Source organism: Pagrus pagrus (genome assembly GCF_965226575.1).
Source record: "Pagrus pagrus genome assembly, chromosome: 6".
Taxonomy (NCBI): Eukaryota; Metazoa; Chordata; class Actinopteri; order Spariformes; family Sparidae; genus Pagrus; species Pagrus pagrus.
The window spans coordinates 2597455-2616078 of NC_140190.1; the positions used below are offsets into that span (position 1 = coordinate 2597455).

Consider the following 18624-nt stretch of genomic DNA (forward strand, 5'->3'; position numbering starts at 1 on the left):
GATTAAGAAGCATCTCTGGGAGACCTCACCTGACAACAACATTAGACGTGAATGACGCCTCTACCGTCTGATCCGCTGTTCGAATACACAACATATCACAAGACAACGTTGCAGAGATATGAAGAAGTAGTTAATCAACTCTGTGTGCAACGGCTGATTACATTCATACATGTATCCAGGCAGATCTGTGTTTTCAGCCGAGCCAGCAGTGGGGAGAGGATGGCGATCAGTCCACCTCTTCGGTTCAGACGGAAACATTTCAAAGACTCCTGAATGGGTTGACATAAAAACTCTGAAGAGACAATCATCGTCTCCAGAGGACGACTCCCTGACCCTGACTTCTCTTTAGCGCCACCAGCAGGTCAAAGTCTTCTCTCATTCAGTGAAACATCTCCACGTGCTAACGTGCTAAACTCAGATGATGAACACAAGTGAACATGATGAACGTTACCTCTGAAACATCAGCATGTTAGCATTGTTGCTGTGAGCATGTTAGCATGCTGATATTAGCATTTAGCTTAAGGCTCTGCTGTCACAGAGATGCTAGGCTGCGGATGACATCTCTGTCTTGAAGCTTTTCTGTGGAGAAGAAACTTAAATGGACGTAAAATTAGTCTCACTTTTCGCTGCTCGTGTTCAGAAACTCGGCCTTTAATTTAAACTTTTGAGACTTTTGTTTTTTTTGATCTCATTTGAACAGCAGAAGTGAGGCAGAAATGAGCCGCCAAATGTTCTCAAAACTAACTAATCATGTTTTGAAGACGTCTCCATGAATCTAACCGACTCCCTCCAGCGTGGACTTCATATGACTTTAACTGATTTCACAAAGTTCATCTCAACTTGACAGACAGAAATATTAGCAGCTATTGTTTCCTGTTTGGTTTCCATACAGCAACATATATAAAAATAACTAATATTTAATCAATATACTTTCACAATATACTGTTGAGCTGCAGTCTTCCTCTGCTTTATTGATTTGGTTACATTCATTATGTTTTGTTATTATTTTCTATTGATCTGACTTCGTGATGAGGGTTTAATTTGTTTCACTGTGTCTGTCCTGAACCTTTGTGTCAGTCTCGACACTGTATCTGGTTTCAGTTGAGCTGTATTGAGAGAACAGAGAGCGCCATCTCTCTCCTCTCACCCCACCTGCTCTCATTTCTACATCAACATCGTTGGATTTCTTCACTCCCGGAGCACAAAAACAACCCAGCGAGGTCAGAAACATCAGCATGTGGTAGAAAAGACATGAACTCACCTCCGACTGCAGAGTCTGAAGAACATCGCTCCATGTGAAGTCGACAGGAAGGCGAACAAGTGTCTCCCGGTGTCCCCGCTCCGCTCCGCTCTCTCTCCAGCCGCACATTTCAGCTCCGGACGGCTGTGAGAGCAGCGGGGGAGGCGGCGAGACTCCTGCAGGCTCACAGGACCGTCCGGGTCGTGTTTTCCGTCTCTAATCATCCTCCTCATCATCATCATCATCACCACGGCACAGTCACCGTTTCTTGGTTCCTTCATCCAACATTTACGCGCTTGTACCGTCGGGAGGAGAACGCTGACACATGTACCCGACACGTTTCCTTTCTCGCAGGACATTTTAGGCTGTTGTACTCTGCCGCTGCGTCGTTTTGATTTCACTTTTGGATGTAAACCAAAAAAATGGACGCGTAAAAGTGCTTCTTTATTCGTGCGTAAAAGCTCGTCAATGAGTGACGCGTTGTGCGTTTCGTCAGTGAGAGCTGGGTAAGTTTTCAGAGGCGCTGATGAGCTCCTGTCAGACGGAGACTTTGGGCATCTGAGTGAACCTGTTGGATTATAAAAACCTCAATCTCTTTTAAGGACGACAAGTTTTGGAGAGTCTGGCGCGTCTTCAGCGGATTTTCTTTTCTTTTTTTTTGCGCCTTTGTGATCCTGAAAACCCAACCCTGCCTGTGGTGATTACATGCTCGGAACAATGTTTTTATGCAACACGAGTGCCATTAAGGACTGGAGCTACTTCCTCTCTCAGATTTTGCCTCTGATGAATAAAACTAGCGGCTTGGTGAACATGAACAAAGCGGAGGATGTGACGACCACCATGGTGACGGCTCTGCAGCCGGACAGCGCCATGAGCGCGAGCAACCCGCCTCTCAACTCCAACCATACCTCGGGCATGGAGCACGTCTTTCAGTACTCATACTCGGAGAGTGACCTGCTGTACACGGACTACCGGACCCCGGCGCGAGACTCCATCCCGCTGCCCAAAGCGGTTCTGTACCTGGTGATGGCGGCGCTGGTGGTGGTGGCGGTGGCGTACGCGATAGTTGGACACCTGGTCAAGGATGTGGTCAATGACTTTGTCGGTATGTGACCTCAAGTGTGTGTGTGTGTGTGTGTGTGTGTGTGTGTGCATAGATTCCCACAGGGATTACCAAAAGGGAAGAATTTGAATTTCTGTGAGGAAAAAGTGTTTTTTTAGATCATTTATACACTTTTACATTGGAGTAACTTGTAGTAAAACATTAGTGAAATTAACCCTTTCCCAGTTTTGCATTTGGCCCCCTGGAAGCCACACAAGGACCCCTCCTGGAGCCCATTAACACAGAACAATCTGCCTGAAACACACACACACAATACAAACATCATAATTAATACATGAATGAAGTGATTTGGGGATTCCTTGAAATAGCAACAGACGTATTATTAATTAATAGAACATGTACGGTGACATTTTATCATCTCTACCAAACAAAATGCAAAAAGTAATTCTACTGCAGATGTTCTGGAGCCTCGTATCAGACGATGACCTTGCGAGGCAGACGTCCTGACAAACTACACTATCAGCAAGTGTCTGTGTGAGAAATGGAGAGGAGGTCTGCTGTTTCTCTATTTCAGAAGAGTCCTGAGAGCGATACATAATGAATGAAACAATGAGTCTATTTTTAGGCCACGTGTCCTCTCAGACTGCTGACCTGACCTGGTCCTCAGCCCTTCATATCAAAATTCAAATTTCACTAAGTAATGTCTGATGATCAGGACAGGGGCACGTTAACTGAGCAGCTTCAGGGGGGCCACAACCACCGGGGGCCCCTGAATGAATGGAAAGGTGCTGCCTGGATACATTTTATTATCATAATCCAAGTTTTTAATGACACAGTCCTTGAATTTGTTATCAGACCCAAGAAAAACATTTCCACGCATCTTGGAGAAGAAAATCACAATGTCTAGAATTACCAACATTTTTGAGTCATGACACCAAAGTTATATTTTTGGTTAATGATTTGTATTTGGCTGCAACACAACAAATGTTGTAACTGCGACAAGTTTGTGGTTACTTATAACAAATGTTTTGATCCGGGGCACGACAAAAAAAATCTTTTAACAAACAATTAGACATAGTATACACATTTTTTATTTATTTAATTTTTTTGCATTTCACTCTACAACAGATTCATGACCAATACATTTATTTACCATTTGCTAAAACAGATTTTTGGAATTTTCAGAATAAATATCACATTTTATGATTTAGAGGCGTAAAACAATTAGAAATATGGTAATGAGAACTATTTTGTGGGACTTTGTACCAGATTTGAGGATTTGGAGTTTGATATCATGACCAATAATTTGGGGAATGATCTCTCTGCAGTTTGCAACAACAAAATTGGAAGTTATGAAACCAAATACGTCACATTTTTTTAATCTTTTGTGACCAGGTAAGACAATAAATGCTGAGGGGGATGCACCAATTTTTAGTTTCGTTATAATGTTTGAGATTTCAGGAATGTGGGTATAAATATATTATGAGTTGCATTCATTAGTCTGTGGGGGATCTTCTCATCAAAAACATTTGGGGAAACACATTGCAGACATTTTTTTAAAGCTGGGTGCAACAATAAAACTTGTGCTTATTACAACTACCTTTTCAGTTAAAATACCAAGTTTGGGGGTTTGGCTTTCAACGAAAAAATGTGGCATCATGACGCAAAATCTGGGGGATTTTATATAATTTTTTGGGGATTCTAAGGCCGAACAATACATTTGGGGTTTATTGAAAAATATCAAATTTAGGGGGATGCCATGACAGTCATATTGACAAATTGTTAGATTATGGCAATTATCAAGGTTCAGGACTATGTAACTTTAAAAACCTCAAACATAGTTCAACAGTTAAACCAGCAATATTGGCTTCATGTGATGTGAGCTGCTGGGATTAAACCTGCACACCCTTCAGTTCTGAATTGTCACTGGTGTCGTTACTACGGTGCACAGAGCCTGAGAGGTTTGGGCCTGATCTGCTCTGCTCTGCTCTGCTCAGCTCAGCTCAGCTCAGCTCTGCTCTGGCGTTTCTATATCACTGAACACTATTTGCTTTCTCTCTGCTCAGTCACATCATCACACCTGCCCTCTCACTTCTGTTTCTGCCTTCATCACATCATAAGACACAGGAGTCTGTGTGCAGAGTCACTAACATGCCTGTTCTCTTGCTGACCGCATGTAGGTGGAGGCAGGTCGATCGTTGCCGAGGGTGACGGCGGCGAAGCCAGTGAACCAGGTAAAGAAACAAAGCTCACACGGGTCACAGTCTGCAGCACTTAGCTTTGCCACAGAGACATGCTGACCCCCTTTCAGCTGGTCAGCAGTAAGAGCTTATCTGTCGGTCTACCTGCGCCTCACCTGACCTTCTTACCTTTTATATGACGACTCACACATACACATTGACACAAGCACACAGCTGACACAATGTGTGCTCTCCTGGGCTTTTGGCTGAGGTGTAAATGTGGCGGCTTCTCAGCAGATGAAGGTCGCTGTCGAGTTTCTGCTCAGAGCAAGAAGCTTCACTCTCCTGACACGGTGCGACTCAGAACAGCCTGTTGTGGACACGCCCACAGATAATGTACAGGAAATGTACTTACCTTCTCACCTGTTAACTCAATATTTTCTCATGTGATAAGATAAGATATAGATTCAGTTAAAATGAGAAAACTGTAGTTTGCAAACTGAGGACATTTATTTTTGACGGGCTTCTTGACTGAGAGACTTCCTGCAATGAATTCACCTGGTGTCGTGTTTTCTTTGACATGAATAAAGACATTCCTGCTATAAAGGCACAGATTTGTGCACAAAGAATCACCAGAAAAGCAGGAAAAGAAATGTTTAATGTTCAGAGACTTTATGGAGAAATGAGCCTGAAACTATGTGAGTGAGGAGACAATCCCGGTGTGAATGGTGGTCATGTATCAGCTGTGTGGGTCTGAGGAGTCCCGTTCGTTCTGCCGTCCGTCTGCTCTTCACACTGTCGACTGTCGGCCTCAATCTCAGCTCCTCATCTGACAGAACAATGATTGATGTGTCCCAGTTCAAACAGGCTCCACCACACATGACGGGGCTGCGGCGCGGCAGACATCTCACCCAGAAACAATTTTATGGTGCTTTGCCTCTAATGGAATTACAGAAGCTGAACCCATCATAACTTTCTGTCAGATGAAGTTTGCTGCCTTGTTCTGTGCACGTTTTAAACACTCAGCTTGCTTGTTTTTTGCCCCGTGAACATGAATGCTCCAGCAGGCACGTGGTCGCGCTTTATACCTCCACCCGCCTGCCAAGGCTCGTCATGAACTATGATGGCAGCGGTGGCACCAGCACTCAGTTCCTCTGTGATGCTCCGCCTGTAAAAATGCTCCTCAGCAGTAAAAAGTTTGTCAGGAGCCCGAAGCAAAAGGACTCTTTGGGTTTGAGTTTTGGGGATTTTCTGGTTTTTAGTTAAAAAAAGACATAAAGGGCAGAAAGAAGAACAATATTTTATAGTGTTTGTGTTTACCTGCCACTGAAAAGTGGCAAATAACTAAATCTAAAGCTAAATCAGGCAACTTACTGATTCAGACAGAAAACTCATCAGCAACTAATTTAGACTGAATTATTTTAATAAAAGAGTCATCCTTTGAGAAACTCTGCAAGTAAAACTGCCAAATATTAGCCTGTAATAACTTCCTGAAGGTTTTGAACTGTTGAACTGACAAAATATGCAATTTGAAGACTTCACCATGAAAATAATTGTGGTTCCTGACAAATAAATAGATTTTATTTTTATTTTTTAAAAAAGGAAAAGAAAGGGGGGAGAGAAAGGCAGAGCGTAGAAAGAAAGTGAAATACTAGGGAAGAAACAGGAAAAGAAGAAAATAAGTAATATCTTTATTTATACAGCGTTTTAAGAACAGTTACATAAAACAAAGCAACACAGTGAAAGTAAGAACTACAGTGGCAGTAACAAATATAAATGTAAAGACAACAGAATGAATCAAACACGGTGAAGAAAACAAGTAAAGTCAAAATAAATGACATGAAATCAAGTATGTTTTGAGGAGCGATTTAAAATGGCACGTCTGATCTCTTCATCCTGAAGTCTGGGGGCTCTAATGAGTAATAATCAAATGATTATTCACCTTCAGCTTTTAGTCTCGACTTTGAAACAGCTGTAGGGAGTTTTGTTGAAGATCTCAGGTCGTGCATTTGTCAAAATGTTAGGGAATCCACACAGCGATTTAAAGTATTTCAAAAACTGTTCTCAAAGGCACGTGAAGACAATGTAAAGACACTAAAATGGGAGTGAAACGGTCACATTTCTTTACACCAGTTAAGAGCTGTGCTGCTGCAGTTTGTCTGAACTGGAGGTTTTAGAGAGACGTGTACAGGGAGACGATAAGATGAGATGAATGAGTGAACACAACCCAATCACCAGAACATTTCTACAAACCCACAGATAAGTTATAACTTTATGTTCTTTAGGTTTGTTTTTCTATCCCTCTCTCATCACAACGCTCTGGAGTTAGGAAAACTACATGTTTTGGCTTAAGATAACAGTTTTGGTCGCTACAAACACGGCTGGAGATCGTCCCGAGGGCTCCTTAGGAATATCCAGCGGTTTCACACTTAGAAATGCTGAAACAGAGACTCGAACTGCGGTCAGTGGCTTGGCAGCGTTGTCGCCTGTAACTCCTCCACCTCCTGATATGAAAGTCAGGGAATAAACACGTACGGTAAACTTGCTGTGTACAGTTTTGTACAAATGTCACGAGGTTCATGACAGTATGGACGTATCGTGGTTTGGAGAAACTGCCAACATTTTATCCTGGCCAGTGGGTGGGTGAACAACATTTTTCAGATCAGTGAATGACACAGTTGATTGGATTTCTGCAGTATATTGTAATTGATGAAAACACGATTGATCAACCTTGGAAAAGAAAGAAACCAAACAAAGAAATACCTTCATCAGCACTGACCTCCAGAGTAACAGCACTGTTGTCTCTTTGTCTCTCTTCAGAGTGGGTGTACGGCTCCCGTCGACTTAACAACCGCAACAAGACCGAGGTGAACTGCATCACCAACAACATGAACGAGATGAGCGAGCTGAGCGAGAGGCCTCGGCTGGTGGACATGAACTTCATATCCCTGAACCACACTAACTGCCTGTGCCCCAGCAGACCGGAGGAGGTGGTGGTCACCGTAGACGAGACGTTACAGCAGCGACCTCCAGACACTCACTCTGGGACTTAACCGTGACCTGACCGACCCTCTCTGGGAGAAATACAGCAGCGTGTTTGCTCGCGTTTCTTGTTCAAGTGGATTTAAAAGTCTTTCATGAATCAAAGCTCTATCCACTGTTTTATCACCTGCAGGTGGGCCGTCATACCTGTGTAATGTTGGGCCTGTGCTGGAGCATTGGAGGCGTCAGACGCTGATGTTTGGATCCGACTGGACTCCTCTCTGTGGAGCTGAGCACAGAGGACGGCTGCAGCTTTTTTTTTTGGACGAGCTGTCTGACAGAAAAATGTTGTTATGTTTTATTTTTGTCCTCATCGTCCGGCCCCCCGTTTTTTTTTTTCAAGTGACCCGTTGTGAAAACTCTGTTAATGTGACTCATGCGGTTCACAGTATGTAATCACTCAACATCATACAACACACGCTGGTCAGTGCTTATTGTAATATTGCTGCTAGCAAAGTTAAACACTTTTAAAACAACAACTTTTCATTTTCCTCGCTGCAGTGAGAACGTTTTTTTGTAATTAATGTAAACTTTGTATGACGTTCTCTTTCTGTAATGATGCTGTAGTTTACTGGAGGCAAAAAAAAAGTTCACAACACAGTGATCAAATTAAAGTATTTTGTAGTTTCGTGTTATTAGCTTGATGTGAACAAGTGCTAAATCACCTTTAAGAGCTCTGGTTACACCTGATTGCAAAAAAAAATCTAATACAGAAGTATGAAAGCCATCGCTGTTGAGTTATTTCAGTTGTGTTCTGGGTAAATGTCCCAACATGACGTCACCTCTGAAGCAAAAACTGCTCATCACTTGTTCATTTTTCTAATGTTTAATATTTCACGTGAAACGGCTTTTTAATCAGAGCCTTTGTTTACCGTTATTACCTCACTGTTAAGGGCTACGTACCGCTGCTGAAGGGTCTGTGACGCCACCCGGGGCTGCGACTGACGGGGCTTATCTTTCTGTGCATGCTGTGATCATTACAACCTCTGTAAACTGACACTGATGTATGAACCAAACATGTGTACACACGTGCACGCGTTTGAGTGGTACTTGAACACAGATGGGACCTATTTTAAGGGCAGTATTATAAAATGGTGTTTCACTCTGCAGCAGTGATCATCTCCCAGACGTGAAGTGTAAAGACTCAGAATCTGAACCTGCAAAAAAAAAAAGCTCATTTTCATTTTCACCACCTTGATCACTGTATTCCTTTTCAAGTCATCTAATAAATATTCATAGATGAACGTGTAACTGTTAATTACTTGTTTGTTATTTTCATATCCATTACTGATTTTGACCTCTGGCTATGTGCACGTCTTCTGTTGTCATGGAGATAACTGTCAGCTTCATACTTAGGGTCGTGCGCTGACGACTGAGCCGTCTCCACGTGAGAAACAACCAGACTGGTTGAAAACATCAGCAGAAGATAGAAAGTGATCCAATAAGACGCTCTATTTCCAATAAATAATTAATTATAAGACACATTTATTGATTTTGATTAATCTAACTTAATTTGTTTACCAGTTAAAGCAAGAAAATGTAACTTTCCTGGAGAAAAATAGTTGATACTCAGTCTCATCCTCAGGTTGTCGGATGCTGAGGGTTTGGGTCGGTGGCTCGGGTCGTACATCAACCCAAAGCACCAGTGATCGACGACCTGGGAACAAAACTCAACAAAAAATTATAATATATTTAGTAAATTCAGCAGAAAACAACGAATAAGGCTGGTGATATTCTGCCTCCACACCAAAACCAACCATGAATACCTCCCTACCTTCTCAGCTCCAAACCCTTTGGTTCCTACTGAAGACGTAAATCTTTTAAAATTGCCTTCAAATATAAAGTTTCATTTGTTAAAAAGGTTCAGTTATAAAAATAAAAAATAAAATAAAGTAAAACTGCTGCTGTGTGTAGTTTTTATCACACAAACAGGAGGAAAAGTGCATTTGTTAGGGACTATCTTCAGCGGCGGATTAATCCACATTTGGTGCTCTACTGAGTGTTTGTGGCAGCAGGACGATGTGCGTTGGATTGAGTCAAAAGTAATTTATTTATCGATCTATCACAGTAATGATAAGGACAAAATGGAGCTAGGAGGAAGAAGACGCATCAGACTGTAGACACACACACGGTACTTGATTTTATTACTTAGTACATTTATTATTGGTTTTGATCTTTTGTTGTCAGGAAGAAAAACAGAATATGGCCGACCTTCTCCTGTGAACCTGAGCTCCTTCAGGTTTCACCAACAGTACACATGCACCCTGTATGTATAAATAAATGGTTTCGTATCAGACAGGATTTTATGGTCATTTTCTTCACTTGAATTGAAATTCACAGTCACAGTGAAGAGCAGTCTAAATGTCTCTGTAAGGTCAAAGAGACAGCAGAATAAAAATGTTACTCTGTCGTCCTGAAGCAGTAAAGCATTAAAGTAACTCTTCTACGGAGGAAATCAGCAATGCACAGCTTGAAAGTTTTATTATAAACCCAGAAAATCCGTGGATGGAGGTGGTGTAACGTGACCTTGAGGATGCTGCAGTGTGTTTTTCCTCCATCCACCCCTCCCTGAACAACTTCCAGTCTCAGAGGTTCTTCAATGCAGTGACCAACTGCTGAGAGGATGTGAAGGAAATACTAATGAGGCTCACACGTGTATCAATGGGAGGACGACATCTGTCTCATGAAATTGTACTTAAGGCTCCAGAACATCTTGAGCCAACCCTGGTGGGAGTCCACTGATGTTTAGTATTTTCAGCCATGGTGGTGTAATGTCGGTCTGTTGGACCGAATTATCTCATCTGTGAAATTTGGTTCAGACATCCGTGGTGCCCAGCAGATGAATCCTACCGACTTCAGCGATCCTCTGATGTTTCTTCTATATTAAACTCTATACTTTCTTCAATACTTTAATGTGTTCAGTGCTAGCATCAGGCCCGGATCTTATTTTTTGTTTTTGCTAAACAACTTTAATCAAACATTTCCAAATGTACATGTTATGCAATGAATAGTAAAACATGTTCCAGACAGTTTTTCCATCACAGACTGCAGAACTCCACAATATAAACACTTATATAAAATAAAGATAATGTACATAAATTGAACTGTACAACACGTAACAACACGTAAAGATTAGGATCATTTGATCAGCAACGTGACAGGAAAATGTTGAATATTGGTGCTGATAATCGGTCTACCACTGGTGCTTTGCTTTCAGCTATTAATAAACAGATAATATAAATATGAATACTGAAATATAAATCAGATGAGTAAATACTCGGTCGGACCGATAATCTGTCGACCCCAATAGCAGTTAAAAGGTCAACTTGTTTGTTCACCAAATATCAAAGTATTTGTGTGATGTGGGGTTAGTCGTGTTGTGTTTATCTTGACTACAGCCGTGAAACATTTCAGGAATAACAGGAATAATTCTTTAAACCCTTCTGGTCAATCAGCATCTCGTAGTGATTGTAACAGGTTCAGTCACCTCTACATCCCCAAAATGAGCAAAGCTCTCGTGTGAATTGTTCAGCCCCTTAAAGCTCAATCTGAAGTGTTTCTGCCTTCCGTTACTCTGAGGACGAACTCCAGCGTGTTACCCACTCGTCTGAGCGTGGTTGTTAGCTGTCAGCTTCCCCTTCAGTTAAAAAAGTGCGTGACACAGGAGCTAATGAAAGAGCAGCGAGGGTTGCCAGCGGCCCTGCCCACCCAGGTAACCATCTGTTCCAAAAAGCCTTCCTCCCGCTCGCTCAGAGAGACCTCGCGTCACCTCAGCAGCTTCGTCCCAAGAGCTGTCACCTTGCTCGACTAGTCCTGCTACTCACCGAGCGCCTCCAGCCTCCACAACCACCAGACAGGAGGTCAGCATTAAGCAGGGTCATTCTGTGCGACTGTGAGCATGCAGTATCCTCCTTTTTATTATACCACAGCAGAATTAGCATTTCCTTCCGAGGGAAGACCGGGGTTGATTTGAACACTTCTTTTTCTGATATGTTTTGAAGTCAGAGTCACGTCCAACCCGAGTCCACAGTCCAGCAGCATTAAACAACTTCAACAAGCCGTCCACAGGCTCGAATAGACGACCTGAGGAGACAGGGAAGGTCTCGTTTTTCATGTTGCGTTACAATCTGCTCACACATTAATACAAAATACATCAACACAAATTGTTACACAGAGCCTCTTTAATTAAATAGCTGGAATCAGGATGTGATTAGCCTAGCTTAGCATGAAGACCAGACCAGAGCTTTGTCTTACAGCCACAGTTTGTTTAGGTTTAGGCACTGAATCAATGAGATTTAAAAATAAATCTTGTGTTGTGTTAAAATAAGTAAGTTATTTATGTAACTGTACTTATGTAACTCACGTAAAGGTACCGTAAGTACGTGACGTAGGTTAACTTGCTTACAAATTGAAAATAAGTCACTGTTGACTTTTAGTTTCACACTGGACTAGAGCAGCGTCCTCCTGTATGAAGAGTGTGATGGCCACTAGAGGGCAGTCAGGCTCACACAGTCGAACTATATTATACGGTTGTTTTTCAGATGACGGGCTGACTAATTAACATTTGATAATCCGTATACAAACAGAAAAACAACAGTCAGTGTTTTTTTTGGGGGGGGGACTCTAAATTGATATAATCCTGTAAATAACACTTTTTTGTGGTTAAAGAAAACATATAATGTCAATGAAAAATTACTGTAATTGTCAAATTCCCATTAATTTTCTGTACTTTATTAAAATGATCATTAAATGATCCGGAAAATCTATTCTGTCTTTTCTTTATCCCCCTTCAGCCTCGTAAAATGTTCATTGTTGTCACTTGACTTTGCGGGGAGCTTTAACTCAACAGAGACATCTCTCACTGTGACAGCAGCGCCTCCTCCTTGTTTGTGCTGAAACAGAACAAAGCACACGAAATTATTGATTGTTTGAAAATGTCACAGCGGCTCGTATGCCAGCACAGCAGTGTGTCAGAGAGAGCAGCAAAAAGTTTGACTTTACAAACTCTGAATTCAAATGAAGAGAATCATAACTTTGTTTATTGATTTTTACATGAGGGAGCTTCATCACAGCAGTTTGTGAGAACATGATCAATTTTGATTTAAATCAGACTTTCACTGTGTTGTGACCTCAACAGCACAATCTGCAAAGAAATGATACAACTGAGGATGAAGGCTTCATTCTGCTCAGGGAAATGTGTTGCTCAGTTGTAGAGGAGGAGGCAAAATTATCAGTTAAGAAATGTTTATTTATGTTTCGGTTCAAGTTTGGTTTCTTCACTAGTCTTTCACAGTTATTGTAACGTTTGTAAAGATAAATATCAGGATGATATTCAGCATTTTTTCGATTATCTGTGGAGGGGGGGAAGTATAAAGGAGTAAAAAATCAAGTAAAGTACTTGAGTAACTTGAACTTGAAGAGGTATATTTCATCACTGGTTAGTAAAAATGTTCACACAAAGCTTTTCATTTTGTGCTGCAAATGAATATCAGTTCCAGATATTGTTTTTCAGTCACCTTGATTTCTAATATTCAGTATCTGCCCTGAAAAAGTCGACCTCTCATCGTGAACATCAAGGTGTTTAAACACACTGTAGAAACACAATGTGATATTTACTGGGTTATAAAAAGGGTTGAAGTGCCCTCAAGTGGCCAAACAACAGAATACACACAGAAAGCAACGTCATGTTCACTAAGAGAATGTTTCAAGTTTCAAGTTTCTTATTTGTGAAATATTTTTAAATTAATGAATGAATGTAGATTATTATTTTGCATATGCACAACAATTACAGTGCATATAATATTACGCTGAAATGCACATACACATTATATGAATATGAAACTACACAACCAAATCACACTGTCATCTTCTGTTTGTTTATTTACTTTAACTGAAATCAGGGTTGAGCAGCTGCCTTCGAGGACAAAGTCATTGGTTTCCTGGAAAGAGTTAATGAACTGGTTGGGCGGGGACCAGGACAGGGGGCACTGCCACATTGAGATGTGTCCAGATGAACTGAGAAGCAGTGAGGACGAGCACCAACCTCTGTCAGAGAGCACCAATGTACAGAAAGACTGAACGGGGTCAGGTCATTTCATTACGTCCACACAACCCTGAAACAATCCAGTTATGTCCAAACTCACCGTGCTAAGATAAACTGAATCCGGATGAATTAGTGGACAAGAATGCTGTTTCTTACTGCTGCAAAATGGTGACAGTGTGAGGAAGGAAACAGGCAGTAATGATGGCGATCATCTAGCTAGACACAGAGAGCTAAAATAAAAAAGGTATGTGAGATTTCCGTTTGTCCAGGAGTCATAATTACACTAAACAGAGGTTTTTATGATGGCCAGAGAACAGCAATACAAAGGAGCCTCTCCCTTCACAGAAGTCAACTATGAGGTTTTTTTAACATCAAAATTGTTGACCAAGTACAAAACAAATCCAAGCAGCGATCACCCAGATATCATGTGAGATGGACACAGCTGTCATCAGATAACAACACGAGCAAATCTAGTTTGGATGTTGGAAGCTTTAGGACCATACATTAAAATGTAAGAAACACTGTGTGGCGCCTGTGTTTATGTTGTGTCCTCCTTCCCCTCGTCCTCCTTGCCTGTGAGTGAAGACACACACCTGATCCCATTCACAATTAGGGTCCCAGTGGGCCAAAGCAGCTGTGATGTGTGGGCATTAAATCAGTGTATCAGAAACCAGCATGTGAGAGAAGGTGGTGTGGGGAGTTGTCAGGGTTAGAACAGGTCAGGAAGTCATACGAGGGGCAGTTGTCTTTGCCCAAGGTATCAATCAATCAATCAGTCAATCAATCAATCAATCAATCTTTATTTGTATAGCACTCAGGGAAAGTTCTGCTCCGACAGACAGAGGACAGGATCCCGCCTGAAGTCAAGCACAGGTGGCGGACAGAGGACGCTCCATCTATTTCGCTGAGTGAGTACAGTGTTATGAAGAGTGACGTCCCATAGGGGGCGCCTTTTGATCCCAACATGATTTTGAGTCAATTGATCACATGACCTGGAAGCTATTGAGCTAAAATGCTAATATTTGCATATAAAAATTAATAAAAAATATTTAGAGATGTAAAATGTAAAAACAAGAGGCGTATCTCATGCAGCCAGTGTAGTTACATGATCCCAACATGATTTTGAGTCAATTGATCACATGACCTGGAAGCTATTGAGCTAACATGCTAATATTTACACATAAAAATGTATAAAAATTAATAAAAAATGTAACTACACTGGCTGCATGAGATACACCTCTTGTTTTTACAATTTACATCTCTAAATATTTTTTATTAATTTTTATACATTTTTATATGTAAATATTAGCATGCTAGCTCAATAGCTTCCAGATCAAGTGATCAATTGACTCAAAATCAGTGTGGGATCATGTAACTACACTGGCTGCATGAGATACACCTCTTGTTTTTACATTTTACATCTCTTAATATTTCTTATGAATTTTTATAAATTTTTAGGATATCTGTAAATATCAGCATTTTAGTTCAATAGCTTCTCAATAGCTTTAAACACAGTATCTCTGCTTTAAGTATCCCACATTTTTATTATGAAAACAGGAAGTCGGTACATGTTGTAGCCGTCTTCTCCGTGTGTTTACTGTAAAGTCTACAATACGGGTGCACCTGAAATGTTGGAGTGGCTGCGAATGTCTGTCGAATATCCAACTTGAAACTAACTTCACTGAAGTTGTGAACTAACTGAAAAGTTTGAGTAAAGAAGGAGGAACAAGAATGTAGGACCAGAATTACGGCTCTACCTCCTCATGGTGTCTCCGTACCTGCAGCTCCTCCTCCACTGAGGACACCTTGTCCAGGTGAGGTGGATACCACCCTGTAGCTATAAAATTCCAGAAAGACTCTGAAGGGGAGGGGTAAGGAGAACCAGTGTACCCTGACCGGTCACCTCTCCTTCTGATTACCAAAATGACACAGACTATGCTTCAACGAGGATGCCTCTTCCTTCACTATTAGCTTGTTTTGACTGCAGGCTGCGGAGCCAAAGGGACAGAGGAGATGTGTACCAGATGCATAATGATGTTTCCAAACCCCCTGCCGAGGCAAACAGGGAAGCAGACTCTCATTGGGATCCACAAGTGTTTGTACGCAGGCCATGTCGACCAATTAAAGGAGGTTGCAGAGGAACTACCTGACACCCACTGGACTGGAGATGGGTGGGCCACAGAATCTGGGTCTGAATCTTGAAGACTGGGTCCAAATATGACGCTTCAAGGAGAGTGCAACAAGCACTGAACAAGAGAGCCGCCTCTCTGATGCTGCAGATGTGAAGGCTGTGGGATTTCCATTGAGACAGCGGAGGCAGGTCGGAGCATTGAGCAGCACATTTAAAAAGCACAGTTAGACACACTGACACATGCAAATGCACACACACACACACACGCACAAACACACACACACACACACACACACACACACACACACACACACCGAACACTCACACTCATTGTCTGCTAAAGACTAAGCACTGCTCCCAACAGTACCTGATAGCTTGAGGTCTCTGAGCAAGTTTGATTTTGGGAATACAAAAGATGCAACTTCTGTTACTGTCCAAAGAAAAAGGAGCTGTTACTTCACTGGTCAACGCTCCCACAGACTGAATAACACACTGCCAGACATTTAAAATGGATACGCTCTCTACAAATGCTGAAATGAGCTGTTGTAGCTGTTTTGCTTTTGTTGTTGATCAACAGCGCTGCTAAATGAACACATCGTATTTCCTGTGACTCTTGTACTTCAAAATAATATTTTTTGGTCATTTAAAAAAGATATAGAATTGTGTTTTTATTTCAATTGCATATGCAGGTGTAGTTTAAACTAGTGTGAAGCAAACTAATAAATTAAAAGTGATTGCTACATCAGGTAGCAGGCTGGATGGAGGGTGAGGGGGTGCCAGCAGTTTGAGACTCTTTGGGCTTTATAATAAACTGACTTCATGTCGCTGTACTTGGAAGGCTATCAGTGCGACAAACTGTGTTGTCAAAGTTGGGTGAATTTGAATAGACTAATCAAAGGGATTGTTGTATTTGCATGTAAGCTAACCTCGTGGTTCTGCAGACTGAGAAACAACAAAAGGCCACGGATCCGGGGCTGTACTCCAGCTCAGCAGTTGAAGAGGTGCCCAGTGAACAACAGAGAGTTGTGTGATAGATGTCACCGCCTAGCAGCTGAGGTTATTTACGACCTTGTTTTGCCAAGTATGTTTTTCCAGTGAAGTACATGCTGCATTCAGGTAGCCTAGAGAGTAGTGTTTAGGCGGCAGGGTTAGGTAAAGGTGGAATGTGGGCGTACAAAAGACAGGGCTGTGATACTATCTTCAGCTTGAGGCAACAAAAGCTCTGTGGTTAGTGAAAGATAATGGTTTACTTAAATATTGAAGGTCCACAGTGTAGGATTTAGGGGGATGAGGAGGATCTATTGGCAGAAATGGAATATAATGTTATACTTTTCATTGGTGTATAATCATTTTTAACAAGGACTTAAAAGTGGCTGTGGAGAGGGAATCTACAACCTCACTGCCAGACAGACGTGACTCAAGTCTCAAAAAACACCCAAGTCATTTTCTCTTGGTCAAGTCAGTTACAGGTTGAGTCAATCCTTAGTTAAGGCAAGTCATGTCCGCTAAGATACTGCGCAAAGAGAAAAGACAGTGTATTAGTCTAATAACCAGTCTAATTATAATATTAGCGGCCGGTTTATCTTATCCAGCATTACATACAAGACACTTTTTCAGTTGTGCGTGTTTAGAGTGCATCCTGTAGTGTGTCTGAACACCCAGGCGTCCTCTTGTTGTCGTGGAGAAAGTCACCAGACCCCCTCTTAAAAAACCTCAATTTTGAGGTTGTGTTCGGAGAAACTGTATAAACTTTGAGAAACGCTGTCTACAACACATTTTTAACAGTTTGGGCCCACGCGATCAGTTGGCAAACGTTAAACAGGAAGATATTTCTTGCTGGCAGTTATATCAGGACACAGAAGTTAAGACAGGAGAAGTTAAAGACCTTAGTGGTGAAGACAATAAAGGTTTCACTTAAAATGATGAGTCAGGAAAACTTCAGTCAAGAGCAGTCTGTGTCAGGGTCGGCCAGCGCACGTCTACACAGCCATCAGGGGTCTTAACAGGTCGACTGCGTGTCATAGTTGTCTAGATTTTTTAACAGTGTTCACATTCGCTGCTTGAGGCTGTAAAGTGTCAGGTTTGTTGCCAAGTTTGGTCATTATCTTTTACGTGTGTCTTCCCTTCATACAAACTATAGCATTCCTCTGCTTTGAATCACACACTGCTGTTCTGCTCATGACACATAATGTCAGATATGCAAATCAAAAACAGGTTTCTTGTGTTGGCAGTGGGGGTTCATGCAGACGCAGTGGACGGTAGCTCCTTCAAATTTTGCTACAATTTTTTGGTTTCTATGTTATTTTTTGGCCATATTGAGTGGGAGAGGTGGGGGGGCGATGTTAAAGTCACAACAATAAGCTACAGCTTAAATAATTGAAATATACATTATGTTAATAATACTAAGTATGATGATGATGATGATGATGATGATCCGTGGGAACCTGCCAGACGCAGAGACTCCGGGGAAGAAGCCAAGTCAGTGGCATGCATTAATGAGACATGAACGTGAACAGACAAACAGGAAGAGAGAGCAGCTCAGTGCAACCTAAGGCAGTGTAGCCAAGCGTTATCTATACACTTCATCAAAAAGGAAAGCTTTAAGGCTTCCCTTTAACGTAGAGAGGGTGTCTGCTCCCATTCTACTTTTGGGGACTCTAGGAACCAGAAGTAACCCTGCATCCTGAGAGCGCAGCGGGGTAACAGGGTACTATTAGGTCTTTAAGATATGCTGGTGCCTGGCCATTAAGGACTTTGTGTGTGAGGAGGAGGATTTCAACTTCTATTCTGTATTTTACAGGGATCCAGTGCAGAGAGGTCAATATGGGGGAAATATGTTCTCTAATGTGGGTTCTTGTCAGAACATGTGCAGCAGCATTCTGGATCAGCTGGAGTCTTTAGAGACGTATTGGGGCAGCCTGATGA

General features: G+C 41.8%; 1 protein-coding gene across 1 annotated transcript; it reads left to right on the forward strand.

Annotated features, from left to right (window-relative positions):
- Positions 1 to 1731: 1731 nt before the first annotated feature.
- Positions 1732 to 7772, forward strand: LOC311258464 (uncharacterized protein). Its single transcript, XM_084354734.1, has 3 exons — positions 1732 to 2345; positions 4484 to 4537; positions 7304 to 7772. The coding sequence occupies exons 1-3, from the start codon at positions 1946 to 1948 to the stop codon at positions 7534 to 7536; spliced, it is 687 nt and encodes a 228-aa protein (XP_084210860.1). The 5' UTR covers positions 1732 to 1945; the 3' UTR covers positions 7537 to 7772.
- Positions 7773 to 18624: the final 10852 nt, after the last annotated feature.